Here is a 27361-nt window from a genome sequence, read left to right on the forward strand (position 1 = left end):
TTTCCATGTTTGATATTTTTAAAAAATTACCCTGGACTTGCATGCAATTTTAAAGTACAGTCCCCATTTGTGTTGTTCTTTATATGAAGAGAGTTTAGTAATAGAAGGGTTGAAAGTTGAGAGTCTGTTTTCTATATGTTTTATGGTCTGTAAAACTAAAACTGGAGCAGAATTTGAGAAGTGTAAGTACAGTTGCCCTATCTGAGCAGGATTGTATGAATAGTGGATGGACTTGGATGAGAGACTGGGGTATGAAATACTACTTATTAAGAGAGAACACTTCCTGGGACTTCCCTGGTGGCGCAGTGGTTAAGAATCTGCCTGCCAATGCAGGGGACACTGGTTCGAACCCTGGTCCGGGAAGATCCCACATGCCGCGGAGCAACTAAGCCCGTGTGCCACAACTACTGAGCCTGCGCTCTAGAGCCCACGAGCCACAACTACCGAGCCTGCGTGCCACAACTACTGAAGCCTGTGCACCTAGAGCCCGTGCTCCGCAATGAGAGAAGCCACTGCAGTGAGAAGCATGTGCACCACGACAAAGAGTAGCCCCTGCTCGCCGCAACTCGAGAGAGTCCGTGCACAGCAATGAAGACCCAATGCAGCCAAAAAAATAAATAAATAAAATTAAAAAAAAAAAAAAGAGAGAACACTTCCAAGATGACAGAGGCAATCTCCCTGTCCTCCATCCTCAAGGATTCTGAAGAGCCCATTACAGAATGTGGTGAAATATAGTCTCATCACTCACTGGGGAGATTGAAATTGACAGCCGTTTCCCTGAAGATGCCTCTTGAGGCATTTGTTCATCCATTGAGCAAATGTCGATCGAGTGCCCTCATAGCAGGCACCGTCCTAGGCTCTGGGCAAAGCACGGCCCTAGCTTATCGGGGCTCCTCGTCCAGCAGGAAGGCAGACAAAAGAGCTGGCCATCAAGACACTGATATGGGTGAAGTTAGAAGAGTATGTTGTGCTGTGGATGTGCAGAGAGAGGTGATGTTGGCTCCTTGGGAGACTAAGGTAAAAAGGAGATCAGGAAAGGATTCTAGGCTGAGTTTGAAGGAAGGCTGTCTCAGAAGAGTGATATGGAACCTCCAGATCATTTAGTGTGGAAGGGGAGAACTTTACGGATTTAGTGTATGAGGACGACTTAAGGAACCTTACTGTGAAATTCTTTGGTGCATTTGGAACATGAATGGGTGTATCAGTTACCCATTGCCTTGTAACAAATTACCCCAAGACCTGGTAGCTCTAATAACAGCATTTATTCTCTCACAGTTTCCATGGGTCAGGAATCCAGGTGTGGCTGAGGTGGCCTTCTGTCTCAGGGCCTCTCACAGGATGGTAATCATGGTTTCAGTTAAGGCTGGGGTCTCATCTGAAGGGTCAGTGGGGAAGAACCTGCTTCCAGACTCACTCATGTGGTTGTTGTCAGGATTCACTTCCTTGCAGGCTGTTGGACTGGGGGCCTCAGTTCCTCACTGGCCGTTGGCTGGAGGCCACCCTTTTGCCACATGGGCCTCTCCATAGGGCAGCTGACAGCATGGCAACTGGCTTCCTGAGGGGGAACAGACAAGACAGAGGAGAGTATGAGGAGGACAGATGTCACAGCCTTTGTAACCTAATCCCAGAAGTGCCTTCCCACCACTTTTGCTGTTTTCTCCCATTAAGTAAGTCACCAAGGGAGGTGATTATTGGGGGCACAAACATCAGGAGACATGGGGATCACTGGAGCATCGGAGAAACCTGCACAGTGGATGAAACAGAATATGCATCAACTCAGGCCCCAGGTCCTTAAGAACCATGTGGGAGAGGATTTCTTGGTGGCAGCAGTGTGATACCCAGGAGGACTTTCCTTGATGTACCGCTTACCTGTGTTAACACAGCAACATCACTTTAGATGGCAGGTGAGTCCCTGTCCCATCCCTGCTGCGCTCAAATGGGGCTTCCCTCCACACAAAGTGCCCTGGAGCCCTTTCCCGAAACACCCTACACAGTTACTCATCTTGAAAGGGTTAGTATTTTCATCTGTAAGAATTTTTGACTTTTGTTTTAACATTGAAAAATTACTTTCTAGAAGCCAAAACCCAGAGGATAATTGGGAAAGCCTACGAGTAAATTTCTAAGCGCACGTGTGGGCAGTTTATGTGTGAAACAGATGTGAAACACATCTGCTGGAAGGTGGATGCCTTTGAAGCTGTGGAGTAGAAATACTTGGGTTGTCTTCTGCGACTCCTGCTCACTGGGGGAAGCAGTAGCAGGAGAACGATTTGTCTCTTTGTTCAGTCCTTAGACTGGTACAATGAGATGGGTGGTTGGCTTTTTTTTTTTTAAAGAATGAATAGACAGAGATTTCATTAGGTGATGCTGGTTGTAAAGGAAGAGTTAAACCACTAAAATCGGGGCCCCTGGGATTGTTCTAAGCACCAAACGTTCTCTGAAATCATAACTGATGCAGTTCCAATGATTTATTTAAATACAACTTAAGTATAAGAAGGGTGGTCAAAATCTTGGTGGTTAACTCATTTCCTTCCTTAAGACAGTCTGGGAAATGAGTGCAAAGGGTCAGTGAGCCTCCAGAAACTCCTGGTCTCAAAATAAATAGGACCAACATCATTATTATGGGTAAGGAGCTTTTTGCAAATCTGAATTAGTGATTACAAATACGCTGGAAGACTAAGGGTGCCGAATGAGGAAACGCTGCTTGATTTTTAACAGGTGCAGTTCGGTTTTGATTATTGATGACAACATTCCACTAAATGAAGAGCAGCTATGTCCTAAAAGCGAAACTAGGAACCTTTAGCCCCTTCCCGAGGAGGCACAGATGACCAAAGTATTTTTGTTGTTTGATGTTGGAGTCATTTCTGGAGTGAAAGAGGAATGGAATTCGAGTGTGTGGGGAGAAAAATCTAAACTCTGTTTTGCTTTTCAACGAAAAGGGCAAACAAAAGGGAGAGTATTACACCTTTGGAGCGGGGGTGGGGAGGGCCGGCCGGCAGGGATGAGGGTGCATCTCTTGCCCAGCTGGCCTTTCTCTCTGGAGAAAGAGGCTGGGACGGTGGGCCTGACTGGCCTGGGGGCTTGCCGCATCGCTGCAAGGGTAGTCAACCTGGGTTCACAACAGTTGTGGCATTGGTCACTCGTTTTGGGAATACGGGACACCCTTAGAAATTCCATTGAGCCCAACGGGCTTCTGGGACTTGAAAGGAAAAGACAGAGATCTCTTCTCTCCTGGGAAAATATAGTTACCTAAAGCCTAAGTCTTGCTAATGACGTGTTAGACCCACCCCAGGACCCCGGGTTCCTAGGCCATGAAGTCACTAAAGGTCACAGAGGTGGACTTCCACCTGAGGGCCACCCCCGCTGGGCTGGGCTCCGGGGCAGAGTGGGGAGCATGGTCATAATGGGGGCTTTTCCCTCTGATGTTTTCTTTGTTACCTACATACGCTTGTAAAGAACTGTGTCTCTGAACATTTGACCTGAGGGATCCGTATTGTACAGTTTGTAGTTTCCATTCCTCGGCACTTCCCCCCAAAGCCGAGACCTAATAGTTCACGTGGAGGGCCCGACTGATGTTCAAATGACCCCTCCTCTCATTCCCGTCCCTTTGCTCTTTTATTTAATGAAGAAGCAAAGTGTCAAGTTTTCCAAGATGTATTTTTCCAGAAAGCAAGACCTGAAATTTTCCACAAACAAAATTGTGATTTTTTGGTGTGCGTTTCTGTGATTTTTTTTTTTTTCTCTTTCATAAATCTCATTCCATAAACCATGGCTGTGCCCTGGTGGCCCAGCTGTCTGTCTAGCTCTTTCTACCTGTTTATGGGCTGGGCACTTTGGCCCTGTCTACTGTATTATTCATATGTGGCCATTGAAGGGAGAAGGAACACAAAAAACCAAAACAAAGTCAAAGAGAATTATGAAACAGGACAGAAAGCTCATTTTAATTAAAATGGCCCATAGAGCTCTTTGGTATTCTGTGTTTCAGTCTTATTTATCAAAGAACTCATGCTGAGCCATTCTTAGGTTATTAAGAGTCAAATTACTGTTTTTCTTAGTATGTGGGCAAAGGCTGGTTGGATGTTATATAATGACAAAGCATGACTTGAAGCAAAACCATATCTCCCTAATTGTGCTGATGCCTGGGCTTTTTAACATCAGTTAAAAAGTTGGCTAAGCTCTCTGGGCTTCACATCACCTATCCTTAAGATGAGAAGATGGGATAGGAAATCTCTAACGATCCTTTCCAGCGCTAAAACCTGTGATTTAGTAGCATAACCATAATGCAGCATCAGCCATTTTTCATCTTAAACAACAGCACAGATTTTTTTTTTTTATAAGGAGGTTGCCTTTAAGGCTAGATATTTAGTAGGGCTCTGAGCAGTGATTACAATTAAATGTAGAAAAGCAAGAAGATGACTGAGAGAATTAATAGACCACCTCAATTACTAGCTCATTCCTAGGTAATGATTTAGGCATAGAGGAGAAGAACATTCTTAAAAACCGTCTTTCAAGCCACGTACTAACGGCATAAGACCCAAGAGAGATCATGGGATAAAGCTCTCCCTCAACATGGCCATAGAATTGGCACAAGAGCCCGCGGCGTCCAAGAGGTTAGAATTCCCACGGAGCCGCCTGGCAGAGGAAAGGAAGCATTGTAGAGTATGGACGATTAGTTTCCAAGTACATTTCAGGTCCAAGAAAAGACAACTGAAAAAAAATTATTTTCTTATCACAGCTGAACTGGTTGTTTTGATGGTTAGGTTAGATTTACATTTTCTAGGTTATTAAGTGTAATGCTTAACCCCAAAGTATGTTTATTTGGAAAAATCACTACTAATGTGCTTTTTAATATATTTCTATTGGTTGAGCTTTTTTTCAACCAAGACACTTCCGCTTTAATGTCAGATCAAGCAGACTGTGATGAGAAGCAGGTGTGCGTTGGCATCTGCTGGCGTGTGTTGTCTGCTCACCTGTGTGCTGACTGTTCCAGGTGCCTCCTGTATACATGGCACCCTGTGCCCTGCACAGCCCAGAGAGGTGGGCACTGTTCTTTTGTCCCTTTTACAGATGGGGCTCCTAGGTGGTGGAGCTGTTATTTGGACCCAGGCAATTTTTGCTCCAAAGTTCATGCTCTTATTAAACTGCTTTCTTTCAAATATGGTTCCATGTTTTGTTAAAAAAAAAAACCCAGAACACTGTTATGATAAGTGAAAGACACGTAGATAGTAATGGCTTCCCAAGAGCATATAATTATCAGTTGACGCAAGGTATACTGTTGAGAGTAAAGTTGGGGGGAGGGGTATCATGCTGTTCTTCTAGCTTCCATGACCTGTATGAGATTTTTTTTCTGGTGTGTGGTAAAAGTATAACATAAAACTTGTCATTGATTTCTAAAACTTTTTCATCATCCAAAATAGAAACTCTGTATCCATTAAACATTAATTCCCTGTTCCTCCTTTCCCCAGGCCCTGGTAACTTGTAATCTACTTTCTATCTCTGCATTTGCCTGTCTAGGTATCTCATATAAGTGGAATCATAGGAAATTTGTCCTTTTGTATCTGGCTACTTCACTTAATATGTTCAAGGTTCATCCGTGTCGTAGCATGTATCAGAACTTCCTTGTTTTAAAAGAATGGCTGAATAATATTCCATTATATGGCTAGATCACACTTTGTTTATCCATTCATCTGTTGATGGGCACTTGGGTTGTTTCCACCTTTTGGCTCCTGTGGATGATGCAGCTATGAACATTGGTGTACTAGTATCTGTTTGAGTCCTTGCTTTCAGTTCCTTTGGGTGTATACCTAGGAATGGAATTGCTGGATCATATGGTGATCCTGTGTTTAGCTTTTTAAAGAAGGCCATGACATTTTTAAAGAGTTAAGTTCAAAAGGCAGTGGATGCCCTTTTGGCAGTCTGTCCCCAGAGCACCTTTCTGGGCACCGTCAGGGAACAGGCATAGAAGAGAACAGCCTTGCATTTTATAATTCACTTCCCACCTCCTCTGGAGAGATCCATTGTTTACTGAGTAGAGGGAAGAGTTTCTGCCACTGGCCTTCAAAGATCAGAGCTCACCCAGCCCTGTTCTCAGCCCAAAAAGCAAACTTCTTGGCGTTTAAGCATTAAACAGGTGTTTGTCTCCAGGTCTGCGTGGTGATAGGAAGCAGCATGTACCACAGCCCTTGGCACATGTAAGCTCAGTTTGTATGTACACATCCCAGAGGGATGGTTTGGAGTCCCCCAGGAACCAGCTGAAAATGGGGATCTGGCATGGGCTAGTAAGATTTTATGCATCCTCATGACACCTGGTCTATGTTGAATTGTAGTTCATGGGGCACCTTATGAAGGCCAGGGTTAAAAGGGAGTGCTGTCCTTCTCCATAATTTGAGCCCTGATACTGGTAGAAGGAAGTCTTGGGGGTATTTACCATCATGTGGACACATCATTCCTCGACTTGGCACAGAGCAAAACTTTCCATCCAGCTTCTGGCTGTTTATTCTGCTTGTTATCGAACACCTGGGTGTTTGGAAATGTTCAGAGTTTTTTGCAATGTGGAAAGCAAACATCCAGGTGACAGCTGGGTCTTTGACCTTTGACCTTTCACCTAGGTGTTTTGGTGTCCTACCAACTCAATCGACATTCCCAGTTGTCAGCTGAAGGCTAGGGCTTTTACGTGCAACGTGGAGGCTTTAGGTAACTGAGGAATTCCGAGAAAACCTGTCTGGGCCACCTTTTGTCTTTGCAATGACAGGGTGTAGAATGTTTGTGGATCCAGTTTTTGGATTACAAGTAAGAAGAGAGTTTAGGCCATTAGCTTCAGTCTGTTTGGTTTCAGTATTGAAATGTTATTTTTAGAAGTCTTTAGTGAACATAGTTTTGAAACCCCATGCTCTCTCATTTTGTTCCTTGGCAGATGAAAAATACTGATGAATTCCACAAAGATTTAGCCACAGGGAGGAATGAAAAGAAGGGATTGTGCATGTGTTGGTTAACGCAGGATTTCTCTTCTCCCTGGCTTTCGTGGTCTGTCTGCCGGAGAGTTACACACGCAGTGGTTCTGCCACAAAACAACTACTACCCTAGGGTTTATTTCACTTTTTTTGTTGTGTGTGTGTGAGATTTATGTTTAAATTTGAAAAGTGAAAATGAGAAAAGAGTAAACATTTTTAATCCTACTACTTAATTATATAAAGTATATCACTAACAATTTAGTACATTTTCTTTCTGATTTTACCTTGTATACAAGTCATGCTTACAGATTCAGGCCTATATGCAACTAGAAGGTTGTGTGTGTGTCATGTGTGTGTCTTGTGTGTGTGTGTGTATTTTTTACAAAGTGGAATCATGAATATACATATTTGCATTCAAGCTACTTGTTTTCATTCATCAGTAACTATTAATGATATTTTACCAGGACTGAACATAAGAATACCTCATTCTTTTTAATGACTGTATGCTATTCTTTTGGAATAAACTGTTCATTATGAATGAGTCTCCTGTTGGTGGATTCCAGTTTTTTTCTGTTACAAACTGTGCTTGAAGCAACAATTTTATTATGTGCTTTGAAGTAATCCTGCTCTTCTCTGTGTAGGCAAGATTTCTAGAAGTGGAATTAACTGGGTCCAAAAAAAAAAAAAATGTGTGTTGCTAATTTTAATGGGTACGAGCAAATTATTTTACAGAAAGATTTTTCTCAACTTATGTTATCAATTTGAGTTTCTATTTCCCTCCACCCTCACCAAGTACTCAATGACATTGATCTTTCTAATTTTTGTTAATCAACTGGTGAATAACAGTGTCTCATCATTGTTTTAATTTGCATTTCCCTGCTCCTTAATGAGGTTAAGCATCTTTTCATATGTTTATTGTGTATTTACATTCCCTCTTCTGTGCAACCAAAGATGGTTTATGTTCATTTGACCTAAGTGGCAGAAACAATGGAGCATTAAAAAGCTGAGGAATTGAGAAAAACGTGTTGAAGATGACATCTTACATTTTTGTAGTTTCTTTAGGTTTACCCGGAATCTTGGTATGGAAATGGTGTGTTTAAAAAAGCACAGAAATCTTTGTGCCTCTGTTCCCCATCTTTGTAGAGTTACTGTTTGTAGTCTCTTAGCTTGTCATTAAGCAACCAGTAATTAATGGTAGGATGTCCCCTACAAAAGTGTCAAATAGTCTCCCTGTTGGAGACTTCCAAGGGCATCCATTGGAAAATGCCACAGCTCATAAAATTTGGGATTGGTGGTATGTCAAGGAATCAAATACTGGAGCCACGGTATAAGAAAATAAATATTAACAGCACTGTATGGGGCAATATTGATTGAGTACCAAGGTCTCTGGAAGGGTAGAAACACCCTGTTTGGTAAATGTGTCTCTCATTGTGAAAGCATTTTATAAATGTTAACTTATTAACATTATTGTCGTGCATCTCTAGGAAGTAAATATCCAGGGAGCACATGACCCTGTAGATCTTACGTGGAATGCCATAGCCCCGACGAAAGACTGGAGCTGACCATATGCCCTAGGGTTAAAAAAAGACAGTGGCATGCGGGGCTGTATATGCCAAGATTTAATGTCTTGGGCAGAGGCAGACCGTGCCCTGCCTTCACAGTTCAGGTTCAGCTCCATTTGGAATCCACTCTGTGCCAAATCTGGATCCAGGCCCAAGAAAGACACTGACAGTTTGGATGGGGTCCAGAGACAGGCACTAGCCATGATTAAGGGCTTATGGGCATGACATTTGAGCAGGGGCTCAAAGAACTGAATATTTACAGCAGGGCTAAATGCTGGATTACGTGGCTTGGTGACATCAGGGCCCGAGTTACCCTCCACGTGACTGGTTCCTCAGAGGCCAAGAGGGTCCCATTCCTGATAGTCCTGAGCGCTTGTGGAGAGGGAGGGTCTCATTGTGGGTTCATCTGCCTCGAGTTAAATCAAGGAGCTAGCACCTGCCTTTTCCATGCTCTGAGCCTACAGCTCCAGGGTGGCCCCCAGGGGGGCAGGATTTCATTAGAGAATTCTTAAACTGGAGGTTTTAGCATGCACATTTTCTCCTCTTTCTGAACATCCCTTTTATACATTCTGCAAAGAAGATGCTTATCCCAAGAGGAGACCCAGCCTCTTGTTTTGGTTCTCCTAAAAGTCTGTGGCCCAGCCAAGAGCAGAAAGTGAGTCTTCTCCAATGTAGAGAATAGACTCTCTCCATTGTACGTCTGATGACTTCAAGTTCATTTACTGGCAGACATTTCACCTGGGACAGTGAGACGAACACCCCATCACCAGCTCTAGGACCTTAGACTGAAACAACCTCCATGGTTTACAGGGGGAGTCGTTTTCAGGCAGCAGCTGAAGCAAAGTGACTGCTCGGGACTCAGTCTTAATTCGGGGCTTATAGTCTGTTAAGAAGAAGAATCCAGCCTTCACCCCCATGATGCTTCCTAAGACTGTTAGTGATGACCAGCAATCTTGTTTTTGGACTCAGCGTCCGTAACTGCACTCTGCAGTGATGGCTTGTGCTGAACTGAACGGCTGACATGAAAAGAGTTGTACTATAGCGTGTTCTTCTAACCTGTTACCTCTGTTGGCTCTGCTTTTCAAAGTGGACAGCTGCTCTGCCCTCCCCTTTTTATAATGGAGCGTTCACGAGACCATCTTCTTTATTCTCTAATTTAGTTCCTTGAATCACTCATGTGCTTGCACAGGCTCTGCTGGCATTATCAGTTTTTTATGTGATTAAGGCAGAAAACACTTGCAGTGCTCAGGGAATCATTCAGAAGGTCAGTTGGAATTCCTGAAATAAGATGAGTAGGTCCTGGCTTTTTATTTTTTCTTTCCATTTCTCCAGAATGCCTTGTCCAAAATGCCTTTAAAGAGTGATACGGATTTGGAGAGAAATATTAAAGCCATGAACCTGAAAGATGAAATCTGCATTTTGGCCTTGATAAGGAAAAATCATGCTTGCTTGAAAGCCTGAGTCTATTGAAATACTTTGAAAGCAAGGTGGAAACCTTAGAATCTAGTCTGTTTGCATGTTGACAGAACTAGGGTAAGAATCACAATAACTTATTTTCTCACGTGCTGCTTACCTTTGAAAAGTCTCAAGGAGTTTGTAAACAGATGGATACACAACTTAAGTTTCCTGAGGATTCATTGCTCCCATGTTTGAAATTCCGAGTGTATCTCAGGAACATGTAGCATCTATTCAGCCAGAGATGGGAGGGGCAGACCTATGTTTCCAGCTGAAACTTCTTGAGATGTCCTGACAGCATCTAAGCGCTGTGGGGAAGGATCTAAGAGGACTTCAAACCAGAAGCTTCCAGGAACAATAACAGCACCTACCTTGTGGGCTCCTTGGGAGAGTTAAGGTTATATTAGCTGAGGTGGAAAGGAGCGCTCAGGAAAGTGCCTGGTTCACAGTACGTGCTCACTGGCGTTAGCTCTGCGTAGTTCCTTGGTGCCGTAGGGGTTGAGGGCTCCCAGTGGTTGAGCAGTCTGAGGCTCGCCTGCCCTGGGGCACTGATACCGTGGGTTAGTATTAGGTTCCCCGGCCACTTGGCAGCTCCTGGAGGACCCCTCAAACCCATGACAGTGACAGACCTACTGCATACACTCTTTTGTATCTTAACATGACGATGTCAGCTTGCCAGATGTTCACCATGATGATAATTATTGTTTTCCTTTGTCACCAGTCTGAGTATTTATTATGAGGAAAATTTAGAATTCAGGTGATTCTTCTCTACCTTCCTTGTCTCCCTCAACTTCTTTTTAAATCAAGAAAGCAAAGCGCCTGGTGTTCTGTACTAAGACTGTTCAATAACCACCTTTACTCTCATCTTTGCAGGTACGAAACCAGCATTGGAGCCTTATCATGGAAAGCGTGGTCCCATCCGACAAAGGAAATTATACCTGCGTGGTGGAGAACGATTACGGGTCCATCAATCACACGTACCACCTCGATGTTGTTGGTGAGTTTGCTCCTCCCCCAGTGGCAGCCACGTGCCAGCCTGCTGCAGCTTGACTCATTTGAAATTGTGAAAGTGAGTCTTGTTTCTCCCCGTGCTTTCAGAAGACTTGGTTTGTTTTCATTCTTTCTAAATACACGCTATCATTTGGGAAGGACTCTTCTGTCATTTGACAATGTTCTGTTTTCCTGACTGGCTGAGTTTTATGTGTTTTGCGTGATCCCCTTGGCTCCCAAGCCTCATCTTGTGTAATGTGGATATGGTGTGAGATGTGCTGATGTTCTGGAAGCTGAGATTTCTCTGCAAAATGTTAGCGTGTGCAGGGAAAGGTACAGTTAGGCTGTGGGAGAACGTTGTTTCTGAAAGAAGGGCAACTATATAATGCTGGCTGAAGAGTAAAGGAAAAGGTATTATAATGACTCTTCATCGCGGTGCGCGAGCCTCTCGTTATCGCGGCCTCTCTTGTTGCGGAGCACAGGCTCCAGACGCGCAGGCTCAGTAATTGTGGCTCACGGGCCTAGCCGCTCCGCGGCATGTGGGATCCTCCCAGACCAGGGCTCGAACCCGTGTGCCCCGCACCGACAGGCAGACTCCCAACCACTGCGCCACCAGGGAAGCCCAAGGGAACTGTTTTAATGGGCTTATGAGTACTTTTTTTAATCAAAGTGCTTAAATAAGCTATTTTAATGAAATATCTTAAGACAACATAGCTTGTTGTCCTGGAAACTCAAATTTCTTCCTAAGTCTGGTCTATTATGATGGGTTTTGTTGTAACTGATGAAGAAAGGCTGTTTCTCTGTCTTGTTGGAGGATTGATAAACTTACACCTAGGAGGTACCTCGTTTCGGGATGGTGGGCTGAGATCTTTTCTTTGTAGAAGCCACCTTTTGTCTTTGCCATCTACCCTGACTCTCAATGTGGCCACCTGTCCTTGAGTCCTTGCTGTGGGTTACCTAATCGGTTTGCACATCTCCACATGCAGGTTGCTGACTCCTGCTAAAGCCTCAGTCTCGTCTTGATTCATTTTGCCTTAGTGTGACCCTCTGTAACCCCACAAACTCATGCCCACCCACTGTGCATCCATAAACAAAGGCCTTCCGCCATCATTTCCTGTGCATGTGCCCTTAGTATTATTTCAAATGTGGGCATTTCTTCTCCTTCAATAAAATATAAACTCTTTGAGGAGAGAGACCCCATAGATATTTGAATTGCCCAAAGAGCCATTAAAGAAACTTTGCAAAAGCTTGATTAACCATATTACATAGATGTGGTTAATTGAAGTTTTAGGTTAACTGAAAATTAAATAGAAAACCATTTTAATTTTCTATCAGGTTAAATTAAATCCATAAGAAACTCTTCCTTAGAAAGCATGATACAGTCTTTATCTCCATTTGTAAGTGTTCAGTGAAAAAAGCAACGTTTTGTTATTCAGAAGCCTTAATGTGAAATTTGAAAGGATTTTGTATAATATAGATTCTATAGATATTCATAAAAGCCTGAGTTTTAAGAGCCGCCTTTTCTCACAGAGATATTTGTGGAATGTTTCTTAGTGGGAATCACTATGTACAGATATTTTACCAAACAAACACAAAGAGAAGTAACACTCAAATGTGAGAAGAAAACGGTTAACATTTATTTTGGCATTGATGTGTCATAAGTCTATTGATCAAGGAGCACACGACTTGGACTTCCCTGGCGGTCCAGCAGTTAAGACTCCACGCTTCCAATGCAGGGGGCATGGGTTCAATCCCTGATCGGGGAACTACGATCCCACGTGCCGCATGGCGCGGCCCCCAAAAATTAATTAATTAAAAAAAAAAAAAAAAACCAAGAGGAGCACACCACTTGGATTTCACTTTGGGCCTCGCATATCCTGAGTTTGACATGAAAGTGTTCCTATTAAAGGAAAGAAAGTTTTGGGGCTAGAAGTTCTAAATCCTTAATTTTGAACAAAAGTCATTTATTGTGGGAATAAAATCATTGTGCTACAGCAGACTTTGGGGATCCTGGCTTTGCAGAGATCTACAAATCATTCATTAAGATTGGTTGGGGCCATTCCAGGAATCAGGAGTCATATCTCGGCCACTTCAGCCGCGGGCTCTTGCTTATAGCAGGTTTTAGGTTGAGTTGTTGTGTAAAATGTTCAAAAGCCCCTCACCCCACCTCCCCTTTCAGCTTTCTGGCAGCTCATCTCTGTGAAGCCCTGAAATCTCTCTTAGAGTTTAGGGTTGGATTTGAATTGGGCTGCTGAATAATGGAATTGTGCTGTCTAATGTTAATCCCCTGGCAATCAGTCTTGTTGAAAAGAGCGCATGATTCAGTGGTGTAATGTGGAGGGAGCGTAGTGTATGGAGTAATGCAGAGAAAGGCCTGATTATGTCACAAATTTGGGAGATCGCCCAGCTAAACGTGGGCCAATAATGACACAATGCTGGTTGGGAATATCCATTAAAGCTCAACCCCAATAATTTTCCAAGCCTTGAACCTTCTTTATAAATAGAAGCCAAAAGTCAGTGGAGTATAAGACATTTTCAGGAAAGATGGAGGTGTGAAATACTCTCATCTTTGCTCAAAACCCTAGTAATTGCTTTGAGAAGTGGTAATAAAATAAGAATTGAGTCAGCTGAAGAGTCTCAGGCAGACTTACAGGGCTGGCAGACAGTCATCCTGAACATCTCGGCAAGTGGAAACAAAAGGGATTCAGGCTTGAACAGTGAATTTCTGGTGGCTTGTAGGTCCAAGTTTAATACATGGTTGCGTGATAGCAGCCTCTCAGCTACATCTCTGTTTGACAGAATATCACAGACTCTTTCCCAGAGAAAGTGAAGTCCTGTCCTAGTTCCCATTCTCCGAGGTTTTATTTTTGTTGCTATGATACGTAGGCTTGTAGTTTGGATATGACGACGCATCAAACTGGGTGAGACCTTTTTATTGAAATTCTTCCTTGGAAAGGCATTCCCATAAGCACTTTAATGTAAAAGCTGTGTAATTTAAGTGACATTCTTGTGTTCTGGAATTAAATAGCAAGCCATTGTTGTGTGTGAGGGAAATGCTTTGGTTTATGGGAGCCCTTTTAGGAGCCTTGCTTGATCCTCATTAAAATTGACACCATTACTTTTCAGCCATTTACTTGCAAGGGAAAATTAGTGTGAAGCTCCACATCTCGGTAATTGTGGTGATAATAAAACGGGCTCTCCTTAAAATAGCGAGCTCTGGGAGGTGGCAAGTGTTCACCCGTAGTTCATCAGTGAGCGAGGCTGAAGCACAGGATGCTGCCTGGGGCCCTGCCACCAAGAAGCAGCAGCCTGGCAGAGGTCGTTTAACTTTTGGTTTCGCTCTCCTCGTGTCTGAAAAGGAAGGTGCTGAGACTCACTAATGTTAGATAAAGGCAGCCTGGTGTTGTGAGCATAGCGGGTCTGTCGGCCCACACACACTGGGGACCAAGCGAACTGGGACAAGTGACTTAGCTCCTCTGAGCCTCTCTCAGAGATGATGCTTACCTCGTTTCTGTGATGGCTGTATCAGTTTCCTAGGGGCTGCTGTAACACATCATCACAGGCTGGATGGCTTAAAACAATAGGAAATTATTCTCTTGTCAGTTCTGGAAGCCAGAAGTCTGAAGTCAGGCTGTCTGCAGGGTTGGATCCTTTTGGAGATTCCGAGGGCGAATCCGTTCATGCCTCTGTCCCAGCTTCTGGTGGCTGTCAGCAGTTCTTGGCTTGTGGACCTATCACTACGTCTCCAGCTCTGTCTTCCCGTGGCCTTCCTCTCCGTGTTGTCTCAAATCTCCCTCTGCCTTTCTCTCGTAAGGACACCTGTCATTGGATTTGGGGCCCACCTTCAATCCAGGATGACCTCATCTTGAGATCCTTAACTTAACCACAAAGACCTTATTTCCAAATAGGGTCACGTTCACAGGTGCCAGGGGTTAGGACATGGACTTATTTTTTCTGGGGCCACAGTTCAACCCACTATAGTGGTTATGAGAAATCGGTTGGGTAAACAGGTGAAAACACGCAACTGGTACCTAGGTGGCTAGAAACAAATGCTACTTTCCTCCTTTCCAAACTTGGAAACTCCTTTGAGGGTTAGAAGACATCTTAAATGGCCTTTATTGACTCAACCAGAAGTTTTATTGAACAACCTGGATGCCGTGTTGGGACCGACAGAACCGGCCAGTGGCTGACGGTCACTTGTCGTGCTGAGGTTTCCATCTTTGGTTAATGCTGTCGTCAGGGCTTTCCCAGGACTGAGATAGTTGCTTGAACTCGCAGAAGAGGGTTGTAGAGTTTGAGAGCTTCAAGTTCATCAAGTTGGTCTCGTTACCTCCACCTCCACCTCTCACCCCATTTTACAACTGGGGACATCCAGGTTCCGGGCGGGTAGGTGATTTTTGCCAAGGTCTCGGAGGAACTCCAGAGCTGGGTCTTCTCGAATCCTAGGTTCATGCTGCGCGCACCACACACTGCTGTCAGGATTGCTGTGGAGTCAGCAGCGGCTGCGGCCAGACTCAAAGGTGAACCCCATGTGCAGCTCTTTGTTGCCAAAAAACCCCAAAAAGTGAGAGAGAGAGAGATGGAAGTATTCAGAAGACCAGTTGCTCCTTCTGACTCATATAGACCCTTTCTTTGGCTTTGAATTATGAACTCTGTCTCCTTTTGATGTCCAGTTCTGCATTCCCAGAGACCATCAGATAACTTATGAGCTTTTCACTTGGCATCGGGTATTTTGGGGGGTAAAGGGCAGCAGAGGCGGATACGGGTCCTCTGGATTTGCAGAGGCCAGCCTTGCCTACTCCTCTACAGTCTACTTTCCAGAAATTTGTCCTCCCGGGGCAAGAGCTATAAGCAGTGCACAGTGTCTCGGTGGATGGTTGGGAACCGGTCGGGGCCAGGAATCCCTTCTGGCTGTGAGGGGATCACCCAGGCCCCTCCGCCAGCCCTGACTTGCTCGGCGGCAGACAGGGACGGCGCTGTCCACTGGCCCTTGACATCAATCCGCTGTAACTCGGCTTCAGACGTGATGGGACTCAGCCCGAAAGCAAGAAGGAATCCGTCCCGGTGCTGACTGCCACCCCCCAGGTGTGTGTCGGGGAGGAGTGAAGGCTGTGTTGCGGGCACCGACCCACAGGCCTGACTAAGGGGCTGACGCCTGGCGTCGAGCACTCGGCAGCCCGTCCCGTGGGAGAGGTGGTGCCAATCGTTTATTGCTTGGGGCATCCCGTCCTGGGAAGACAAAGGACCCAGTGTGATCCCTGAGCCCTAGGAAGGGGACTGAGGCAAGTCAGAGCCCCCGAAACCACACTTCTGCAGTGCAGTGGACCTTTCTTTTTGGTGGGAGGTGTCAGGTTGGAACGAAGTAGTGTTTCAGTAAATGAAGAAATGGGGGTCTAGTTCATTAATTAACTGGTTGGTTTATTAGTGAGGCTCTCAAAATTAGGACCATTCCCAGCCACTTGCTCCTTACGGAAGACCCTCCTCTGTCCTAGTTTCTGTCACGTCATGGCTCCTGGGCACTGCTTTTGTTTCTCTGAGTGAAGAGGGTTGCTGTAGTGCAGGTAGCATGAAACTACACTATACCGTGTGTCTGGAGATGTGAACGCATTGAACGCCTGACTCTCACCTTCCAACTTGTAGCTCTTGTGCATTTCCCTGGCACTCGCCAGGCCTCAGCTCCACAGAGCCCCTTGGGATTCTCAACTTGAAGCATCTTGACCTAGAAGCTTCCTGGCCAGACCTCATTTGACTTTCCATATTCATGATTTTGCTGCCAATGAATTCATTTCCATTTCTTGCTCTGAGTTCAAGACTTGGTGTTTATCCTGATACTGGTTCTGCGTGCCAGCTTGACGTTGTGAAATCTAGCTGGAGGAAGGCAGAAAGCCCCTCAACTGAGAATGGATGGATGGAGGTGCCATGCCAGGCATAGGTCACGGCGGTGCCTTCCTCAGTGGGCTTGTTAAAGTGGACATGGAATGGTGGGGCTGTAGCGGGGATTGTGTAGGAGGCCAAGTCCTGCTGCTTTTGTGTCTCCAGCAGCCAATACCTCCTCCTCGTCCTAACCGTTGCTACAGCATCAACCCTCGGGGGGCACCTGAGCACCTCTGGAGGTCCTGGTGGGAATTACGTGGGTGAGTGGTTCAAATTCTGTTTCCATCCGTTGCTAGCTTTGTGGCCTGGGAAGTCATGGAACTTCCGAACCTCAGTTTTCTCATCTGTAAAATGGGGGATGACATGCTTTGGTAGGAGGGCGGTGCTTTTAAATAATGGGACCCACGTGATCTCTAGTCCTATCATTAGGGGGTCCCACACCTCCTTTCATAGCTCTAAGCCGAGACATGTTCACTCAGCTCAGCCCTGGCTAAAGGGAGTGGTTGGTCCTCTCCTTTCCTTCAGGACGCAGATTTCAAAACTTCCTTTGGTAGCTACTGTTTAACGAGCTTTTTGGTTGCTACAGAGTGGCTTTTCATACCTATTTCACAACGGGTATTCCAGGGGCAAAAGCTGGCCAGTGGGTGGCTACATCAGCCCCAAATGTACTGACCAGCAGAAAGTGCTTTCCTGCAGGACTGATGCCAGCTCAAAGTCACTCCTTCTGGGCACTGAGGGCAGGTGATGCCTGTGGGTGCCAGCCCCTGGGGTCGGAGCAGGCACACGCTGGCCTGGATGGGACCATGTTAGAACTGCCGTATCAGCATATTTGCCACGTTCTCTGCAAGCCATCAGTTGCCCTCTGCTCCATAGTTGAGGAAGGAAGCCTTACTGATTGTTCTAGATTCTGGCAGCGGGCCTGACTGAGGTGGCCGGGGTGAGGGCTAATATTTGATCTCTTGTCTGATCTTTGGCGTTGAGTCTATGGTGTGGGCAAAGAGGATGTAGAAGTGTTACAGACAAGTGAATGACTTACAGCATTTTGTAAGAGGGTCTCTTCCTCGTAGCTGGAAATAATTCAGGTGGGCGCAGAGGGCGGAGAGAAAGCTTGTTGCTATTAGACTCTGGGCACGTAAGCTTGGCATGAAGCTGTAAATTCATCCATGGCAGTCAGAGCTCCCAGTCATTTGAGCTAGAACTTAGCAAGATTTTGATCAGTATGTGCTGAATTGAAATAATAGAAAAACAGCCTGAGTTACTTATATTTGGGGGTATGTGGTTCTTAACATATTGCAAATTCTAATGCAAGGAATCTTCCGAGTTCCTCTCTAAACTTATATATACAGCTTCAATTACCGGTCACCTTTCTTCACAAAAGACCCCAGTTGAGACGTATTATGCCGACTCTCATTAAGATGAGTGTAGAAATGCCAACAGATTCTTCCCCTTTTAAATAATACTTCCACCAGAGTGCTTTGATGGATTCTCCCTCCCTTAGAACACCCTGCTGTTACATTCAGGTCTTGTGTTTGGTTGATTTTCACAGTCAGGAGAAGGTAGGGCAGAAACGACCTCTCGTAACAGGGATGTGCTCCCAAGTTCAAGAGCAGGTTTGAGTTGGAAAGGCAGCATTCAGAGTTTCACCATAGTGAGGTCAGAGGTCAGGTTGGAAGTGGGGAAGAGATGGCTGAGGGGAGGATGTTAGGGTCTGTCTGGGAAAGTTTTTCTGTTTCTCCTTCTGAGAAGAGAGAGGTGAGGAGATGAGGACATGAGTGCCTTGGTTTAGAGGGAAAAGCTAGAGCAGAGCATTCTACAGGGATTGTCTTTATTGATTGTACTGTAATGATTAATCCTCTACCTATGGGGCATCCTGTGCTTGGCCTAGAGGGTGTTTGGGACAATTGGTTGAAGGAAACACGTGCTTTGGCCTCTTGGGGTTCTCAGCTCACAGTGCAAAAGACCCCAAACTGCCGCAGTGAGAAGATGATAAATAGGGATGGAGATTCCTGGATCTTGATAGAACTTCTCCTTTTACTTTCTTTCTCCTGGAGCCTCCCCCTTAGAGAATTCTCTCAAACAAGGCCTGTAGGAATTCTGTCCATCCCAAATAAATGTGCAAATCACAGGTCAGGTGGTGCCCCAGACATATTCTGTATCATCTCAGCATGAAAGTGGTCTTTTTTAAGATAAGCATTGCGTATTATTTGGGAGGAATCTTTTGGAAGTTGTGCTTTTTTTGAAAAAGGAATTCCTCATTTTATTTGGTTCCGTATACACTCTGGACTGAGACTGAAAAATGAAGGATTTAGTCCTTTAAATTTTACATTTTGGCCAAAAGAAACAAAACCATCTTGTGTGTGAACCGTCACTGAGTGATCAGTGGGCAGTGGGCAGGGGGCAGGGTTGCAGGCTGGCCTGAGGCCTCCCATTTGCCTTGGATGCTGAGAAGAGACGTAGAATTCATATTGGAGCCTTTTGTGATCTGGGTGATTATTTTGAAACTTCTCTTTAGATGATGCTTATAGCAAGGAATTATCTAGAATCACTTTTATTTTCAGGGTCTGAGTTTGCCTCTAAGAAAACAAATGAGGTTTTATTGTTCCACTTCTCCTATGGTTCGTTACCAAAGGGAGGCATTTCTTGTTTGCTCAGATGGGCTAAAAGCTTTTGCTTCTGCTTGACACACCCCAGGAGCAAAGTAAGGCATCTGAGAGATTAGCATGGTAGATTTTTCTGGACTTCCTCTAGAAGTAAGGTTTTTTAATGGTGAACGTTGATGAAACTGTCAACATTATTACCGTGGACATCTTTCCACGTCTGTACATATCTCTTTGCTTCATTCTTCCCAGTGGCCTGTATGCTGTCTGTTGTGAACAGAGTATAATTTATTGAATCATCCCCCTTTTGCTAGGTATTTAACTTGTGTTCATCTTTTAGTTTCCAGTTACCAGAGAGGCTCCATTGACAAGCTTTGCATACACCTATTTGTTGGGCACCTGGGTGAATATTTTTCTAGGACCTATTTCTGGATCTTTTTTGATATCGACATTTTCATCCTAAACAGCTTCATTCTGATCGCTGCTGTCTTTGGGACTCCTCCGTGGTTTGGTTTTTAGCTTCTTTGCAAATCATTTGAGAAAAGATATTCTAAATCAGAGTTCTGCCTGGGTAACAAGAGGGTATGTTTAATTCCTGGACTTTTTTTTTTTTTTTTTTCTCTTCTTTTTTTATTGTTTCTAACATACTCTTCCCATGTAGGGAAGCCAGCTCTGCAGACACCAGCTGATAATCTTGCATTCCTGAAAGATGTTGCACCCGCTATGGCAAGTGGCGGGGTGCTGAGGCTCTGTGATGGAGCTCCCCAGCGTGACTGCTCTCAGCTGTGTTTACCCCAGCTCCTCAGGAGGGAGTCTGGGGAGACTGATGTCTGAGTTTCGCATCAGCGTGAAAACCAAGCACGATACGGGGTGGGGACCTTGTGCAGAGTCTTTGTGTCAGAAGAGAGAAAAGCCTTCATGTAGTCAATGGGACAAGATAAACATGCTTAACTAATTGAGAAGGCAGCTTTTCCATGATCCTAGGACTATATCTTACTCTATGATATTGTCACCTTTGCCATGTCTCTCTCTCTCTCTTTTTTTTTCAATTGTGGTAAAATACACATAACATAAAACGTACCATTTTAACCACGTGTAAGTGCGCAGTTCAGGGGCATCAAGTACAATTGTTGTGTAACCATCACCGCTCTCGCTCCCAGAATTTCTTCATCATCTCAAAGCTATGTCTCCTTTTAACAAAAAGAAGGGCATTTTTGAACCTAAACTTGGCATACCTTTGTGGCTGCCAAAGAGTCTTCAGTTCCAGTTTAACTCTTCGAAGGCACGGAGATCAGGGTATCGTAAACATTTGGGGTGTAAATAACACACGGCCCCGCTCCTGTAATTTGCCCAAGAAGACCTAAATTGACACCCAGCTGGTCGAAGCCACTCAACTCCCAGCCAAATAATACCGTCTATGACATTAATTAAGGAAGGCACTGTGCCTCCGCCTGCTTTGGGCTCCCCTGGCCGTCCAGCCTCAGCCAGCACTTCACCCTGCGTCTCCACCTCATCGAGCAAGCACAAAGGAATTAGTGGTGTTTTGCTTCTAGCATTTCACATGGTGCAGCCTCCATAAGTCACTGAGGAACCTCAGTGCTGGAGGGAAAACACTTTGGCTTTTCCCAAACCAGCTTTTGCTCCCCGGACTTTGCTCTCTCTGCCGAGAAACATGTATGTTTTAGGAGGAAGATGGATCCCCAGCCCAGTTCCTCAAGACCTTCCAGAGTCAGATGTCCAAGCAGGAGGGAAATGAGGCTACGTGCAGGATGGAGAGAGAGCAGCAAACCAGTCACCTTCTACCAAAATGCATTCCCCGCCCCCCCCCCTTTGTTTTTTTAAAGTAATTCCAGGTACCCAGCATCCCTAGTCTGTTCTAGAAGGTGACAAGCAAAATACTGGTTACGGATACTTTGATTCTTTCTGAGAAAGAAAGAAACGTGGTACTCCTTCTGTGGTACTCCTTCGCATCCTATATCCTAACTGTCCCCTTTCCTCCAGATCACTTTTGGTTCTGACCTTCTTTTGTGCCAGTCTCTAGAGGCTGGAGGAAGCTTAGGGAAAACAAAACTCAGAACCCAGCTAGATGTAGCCTGTCTGGTTTGAGGGCATTTGGCACAGTCTTCACAAGACAATGAACTCATTCTACTAATTGTAATTAGCATGAGGTCTTTAGCAGGTTCTTGGGCTCCTCAAACTTCAGAGGCCTTTGATCGGCTCCCCTAATAACCATGCCTCATGCTAACTGGTTTAGTGCGTTTTTTTTATGCAACAAAAACCACCCCCGCCTCCTCTTGAGAAAAAAGGGAGGCTGGGCTTTAGAAACAAGAATTCTCAGTTGTTCTCACTTGTTCTCTAAATCGCAGAATGTTCTTTCCTTATTCAGCCCCCTTGGAGTTGCTAAGAAACTGCCGTTTTAGAGGAAAGGTAATTAAATTTTGATTTTAATTTAAAGACAGGGAAGGCAGGGTTCTTCACGTTCCTTAAATGAATGGGTGCCCCGAGAGCAGACTTGCTGTTTCCAGATCAGTCCTGGGCAGGCGGTGTGATTGGAGTCTCTTGGTGTTTTGCTGCCAGAGAGCGGGGTTTTGAAATGGTTCTTTGCTGCAAGCGCTGCTGAACTTTGGGGAGAAATACTTAGAAGACCAGTGTGTGCTGGGAAACCAGTGACTCTGGGCTTGATTAATTTATAGGTGTAATTTAAGAAGCTGGTTCTCCATCTGATGACCGGGATGTGTGTTTACTGAGTCCGTACAGGAGGCCTCTCTGCCCGGTGGACATTTTTTATGGCCTTTGCTATGTCAGAGCAGAAGTTGTAGATCTCTTATGAGCAAACGTATTATTATGTCCAGGAGAGGATGGGCATGATATAAAGTTTCAAATGGTCAATTAACAAAGATTTATTCTTTGTCACTCAGGTATTTTCTCTCTCTCTCTTTCTCAATAATTAGCCCTTGGAATGAAGCAGGCTGTGTTCTTCCTGCTTTCCTGGTCCTAGCTTCAGAGCAGGATTTTGAGACAGGCCGTCTGATGTTTAGACTCTTAGCAGCTGGGCCTTCTGGTTCGGTAAAGTGGACTCATTTGGAGCACTTGACAAAAAGGAGTGAGAGAGAGAATGCGGGGGAGAGAATGTGTTTTTTAAAGCACTCCGGACTGTGTTTACTACACATTTATTTGGTAGAACCTCATTCCAGCAGGGCAGCCAAGTGTCCATTGGCTGCAGCCACGCCCTTTGGACTGCCTTCCATTCTGTCTTAATTTGGAGCTCACGCAGGGACCTTAGAATCTCTATTGTAAAGAGTTCTCATCCTCTTTCGGGCCCACGAACTGGCCCCTGCAACCTGCTGAACCCAGAATATGTATTTTTAAACATTTCAGTAAAAACACAGAGGTGAGGTGCTCGTCAGCTTTTCTGTATATGTATTTCACTTCCCCGGTAAAGAGAAAAATCTGTTTGCTATAATATCTGAGAGTCGAACATGCTGTAAGAGACCCTTGCCTAAAACGAAATCCTTCCTGGCGGAGAAGATGTGACTTTTGTTATCGCAGAAGGACAAGAGATGGGCCAGCTCTGGGTTTTATTCTCTCATCCAGAGATAATTCACTGACTAATTCTTCTTTTTATATCAGCTTGCTGCCCAAAAGAGTTGCAGACCCAAGGGCTTTGGTGTGGCCCAGGGCCGAGGAGAACACGTTCGCTGTTGGAGGGTCTTCGTGCCCACCGTCACTGCCCTGTCCCCGCGGTGCTTCCCAAGTGCCCGCTGGGCCGGGCCTCGGAGGGGCTGCCCGCTTCCTGGGGGCTGCCACCCAGCCTGTTCTCCTAGCTGCCATCTGCACCCTGCTTTCACCCCAGCTTTTCAGAAGTTAGAACGGGAGTCCAATCGCTGTCATCCCCTCACTAACGATGCCTGTTCTTAAGGGTCTGATGGACACAAGGAAGAGTGATCACTGAAGGATCTGAGAAAGGGGAGCGCCGTGCTCGGCAGATGCTGGCATCCAGGGACCTTTTCCAAGATGTTTCAGGCCTCGTTCTCCGACTTGTTTAAGGGCAGAGAATAAGGTTGCAAAGGAAATCAAAGCCTGATGTGGAGAAACAAAACATGAGGCCTACTGACTTTTTAAAAACATTTTAAATAACATTCTCTAAGGTTTCATTTTATACTGAAGGCAGCTGTAATAAGTTTTGGAAGGCGGTGTAAGGTTTCGATTACAGAGCGATCCAGCTTGCAGTTTTTGTACCCAAAGTGAGAAAGGGCCGAGGGGGAGTTGGGGTGGCTAAGAGGTTATTTTGTATAAGGTGAGAAAACTTGAAAGGATGAATTCAAGACTGTAAGCGGTAACATTTGGTACGCTGTAATTTGCAAATGCAATAACATGAAACCATTGCAAAGGTGGTGGGTTTTTTTTTTTTTTTTTTTTTGGTGAACATAGTCCGGATAGCAATGGAATAACTTAATAACTAGAGCGCAGCAGCGCGCTGACCACAAGTAAAACAAGACCGCAGCTCCGTCGTGGGCCCTGCCAGTGTTGCCCCAGTGACGAAGTGCTCTGCTGAAGGCTGGCGCAGGCTGGAGCTGTCGTGCCGTATGAAAGACCTCATTGTTCATGGGCATCGTTATTTGGTATTACATGCACAGTGTTTGCTTTTGAAACGATTTATGAGAAACAAGCATGTTTAAGAAAGAGGACTTGGTTTGAAATTCAGTTGATCTGGCTTATGACATTTAAGATTTTATAGTACCTTTGTTTCTGAGAATAAATATTTAAGTCCACTGTAAATATTTATCTTTGAACATGCAAACACATGCACGCAAAACTGGAAAACTGAGCCAGAGAATGAACTGATACCTGACATTCACTTCTCTGTGGAAAGGCGTAAACTACCTCAATATTTGATAGGTGCAAAGGCGCCTATTTTGTGAGCTTGGCTGGCCGTGTCCAGCCTGGAGGGCAGTGATCCTTGGGCTTAAGTCTCTTGGGAGGAGGCCTGGTGGGGAGAGTGTGTGTGGACTTAATTCTGTTCTTCTCACGTGGATGGGGCGAGCCGGGGTTGAACCAGAGCTCTGTCCCTGCCAGCTGCTGGCAGGTCCCTGTAGCATCCAGCTGGCCGCCAGGCTGGACCAGGAGGCTCACAGTGGCCCATCGCTGGGATGGTGTCTCAGCCAAGCAGTGAGTGTTTCTAGTGATGCCTGAAAGGATCCCAGCTTTGAGATTTTTCTGCCCACAAAAACTAGGAGCCTCGACTTCTGGGCTCTTTGCTCAGCCTGTGCGGGTGATACTGTGAAAAATGAATGACTTCTTTGGGGATCTGAAATCTTTATCTTTTTAATGTAAAAATATAGGTGTCTGTGAAGTGATGGGAGATTCTGGAATGAAATGTGCTCAGAGTAATTGCCAGCACTTTTTCTTTTTTCTGTTTTCCCTCCCCCCTCCCTCCCTCCCTCCTTCCCTTCTTCCCTTCTTCCCTTCTTCCCTTCCTCCCCTCCTCCCTTCCTTCCTTCCTTCTTTCCTTCCTCCTTCCCTTCCTCCCTTCCTCCCTCCCTTCCTCCCTTCCTCCCTCCCTCCTTTCCTTCCTTCCTCCCTCCCTTCCTTCCTCCCTCCCTCCCTCTCTTCCTCCCTCCCTCCCTTCCTTCCTTTTTTTTTTTTTTTTTTTTAAAGTTTTTACAACCAGCAACAGGCTTATTGCAGTAAAATCAATTTGCACATGGTCTGGCTCTTGTCCAACACATTCCACTAAATGACATTTTAATCTGAAAGCCCAGATATAGAAAGGCTTAGGTAGCCATCATGCTGATTGGCTGTTTCCCGCCCCGTGCGCGGGGATACCTAGGTGCAGCATGGAGACGTCCTTGCTGTGTTGGGCCTGTTGGCCTGTCCTCATCTTCCTTGGTGGTGTTCTAGGCTGGAGGGTAAAGGCAGTGGTACCCACAGTGCGGAGAGGGAAACAGGCGGTGGCCCGTGCGTACAGGTAGGTGGGGATGGGGTGATGTTTGTGAATGGATGGATGACTGGGTGTGTGACTCTTGACCGAGCTGCTGTGTATGGAAGTTCCACTCCCGTTGTGATTACGGTGCCTTTGTAGACAGGATCACACAGAAGGCTGGTCTGTTACTTGATTCTTGAGGAACCTGGTGTGTGTTTGCTCCTGCACCTTGACGTGGTTGCCTCTACAGGGTTTCTGCAGAGACCACCTCTGCACCGGAGAGTTTCCCTAGAGACTGAGGCAGATGAGGGGGGGTGGGAAGTAACTGCTGGCTTCTTCTCTATGGGGCCTCCTTTAAGACAGCCTGAGACATGGCCAGGGTTTGGGAACGGATGTCGCTTTTTGTTCTGTCGGTGCCACATCTCAATAAGCTGAGGAATGTCTGTCTGTGCATCTAGCATGGGACGCGCAGTGACGCTCACTGCTTATCGAGGAGGTGAATGGGGGCATGGGACAAAGAATGACCGAGTGGAGTGAATTCCACGGCAAAGAGATGAGACCATTTGTTCATAGCTTCGGGCCTTAGTTTTTAGTTTATTTTCTTTTTGAAACAATGGATGGAAGAAGTCTTCTCAGAGCATCTTAGAAATGCACGGGGAGACACTGCCTATAGGCACCATTTTGGAATTCAGGGCGACCTTAAAGTTAGTGTTGTAGCTTCCTTGGGATTGTTAAGCTGGCGACCAAGGTGAGCTTCTGATAGTGTCCCCCGTGGAATGAGAGAAGAGGCGCTCTTTTCCCCGCCATTTGTCTTTTAGATTGTCAGAATAAAATCTTATCGCTTGTTCGTCAGGTGGCCACGGACGTCCAGTGACTCATGATGTCGTAAGTTCTTCTCTCAGTTTTCTCAATAAGTACTCCTTTCACAAGGGTTGTGCTCCAGCCGTCTCCTTTGAAGTCGTTTTTGTTCTGCGTCGGGCTGTGGTGTTATTTCAAAGGAGTCAGCCAGCAGGCTCGAGGCCTTTTTGGCTTGAGTTCACGGTCAGCCTTCTGGACAACACAACTTATTTGTTCGTCTCTCGCCCCCCCCCCCCCCCCCGCCCCGTCCTGTCCCTGCTCCCCCTTCCACCCCTCTCTCCCCCAGAGCGATCGCCACACCGGCCCATCCTCCAGGCCGGACTCCCGGCAAACGCCTCCGCTGTGGTCGGAGGCGACGTGGAGTTCGTCTGCAAAGTGTACAGCGACGCCCAGCCCCACATCCAGTGGATCAAACACGTGGAGAAGAATGGCAGTAAATACGGGCCCGACGGGCTGCCCTACCTCAAGGTTCTGAAGGTGAGCACGTTGTGAACCCAAAGACGCCCACGGCCGGGGTCTCCCTGATGGGTTTGGCCACAGGTTCTGTGGCTTCCCTTTGGCTTTGAGACAAGACGACTGTCTTACGCGTTCAGCACAGGGTGTGTTTAAGAATTAGCAGATCGTTAGGCTTGCTGATAACGCCTCAGAAGGGAGCCATGGGGGTAGCGGGAGGACTGCCAAAGCTGGAGTCAGAATAGTTGAGCTATTTATCGGCCCTGAGGTCTTAGATGGGACATTTAGGCTTAGCTGCACGTCTATAAAAGTGGTAATATCTCCCCTACAGGGCGTTACGCGGAGTAAATGGGATGAAGTAGTGGAAAGAGCTTTGCAAACTCTAGGCGTTGTACCAACGTTTATTGTTACACTGATGTTGTTTTCTCTTCATATGACGTTAGGATCACATTTTAGTAGCCACCTTTTAGAAACAATTTGGATTTTCCTTTTAAGAGAGACCCCTTGACCTTTGAAATTCATTCACACGTGGTTTAGGTGATAAGCTTGAGAAGGTATTCCTGCACTCATGTAATGTTGAACAAGGAAACTTTCTTTCCCCTTGTAGTTCTTATTTGGTTCCTTGCAAGACCTTGTTTTAATAGCACCAGCCTCTTTATTTTTTAGATCTGTCTTGCTCTTCAAGATGGTGATAGCGAGCAA

At 45.6% G+C, this 27361-nt stretch overlaps 1 protein-coding gene across 15 annotated transcripts in view; it reads left to right on the forward strand.

Annotated features, from left to right (window-relative positions):
• Window positions 1–27361, forward strand: part of FGFR2 (fibroblast growth factor receptor 2) — a 102149-nt gene that overhangs the window by 38962 nt on the left and 35826 nt on the right. For all 15 annotated transcript variants that reach the window (XM_059900562.1, XM_059900563.1, XM_059900568.1 and 12 more), the window contains 2 exons: window positions 10838–10961; window positions 26493–26683. In XM_059900562.1, coding sequence (XP_059756545.1) covers window positions 10838–10961; window positions 26493–26683 — 315 coding nt within the window. The remainder of the gene's footprint in view (window positions 1–10837; window positions 10962–26492; window positions 26684–27361) is intronic.

The sequence above is a fragment of the Balaenoptera ricei genome, chromosome 16, assembly GCF_028023285.1.
Source record: "Balaenoptera ricei isolate mBalRic1 chromosome 16, mBalRic1.hap2, whole genome shotgun sequence".
NCBI classification, from domain to species: domain Eukaryota; kingdom Metazoa; phylum Chordata; class Mammalia; order Artiodactyla; family Balaenopteridae; genus Balaenoptera; species Balaenoptera ricei.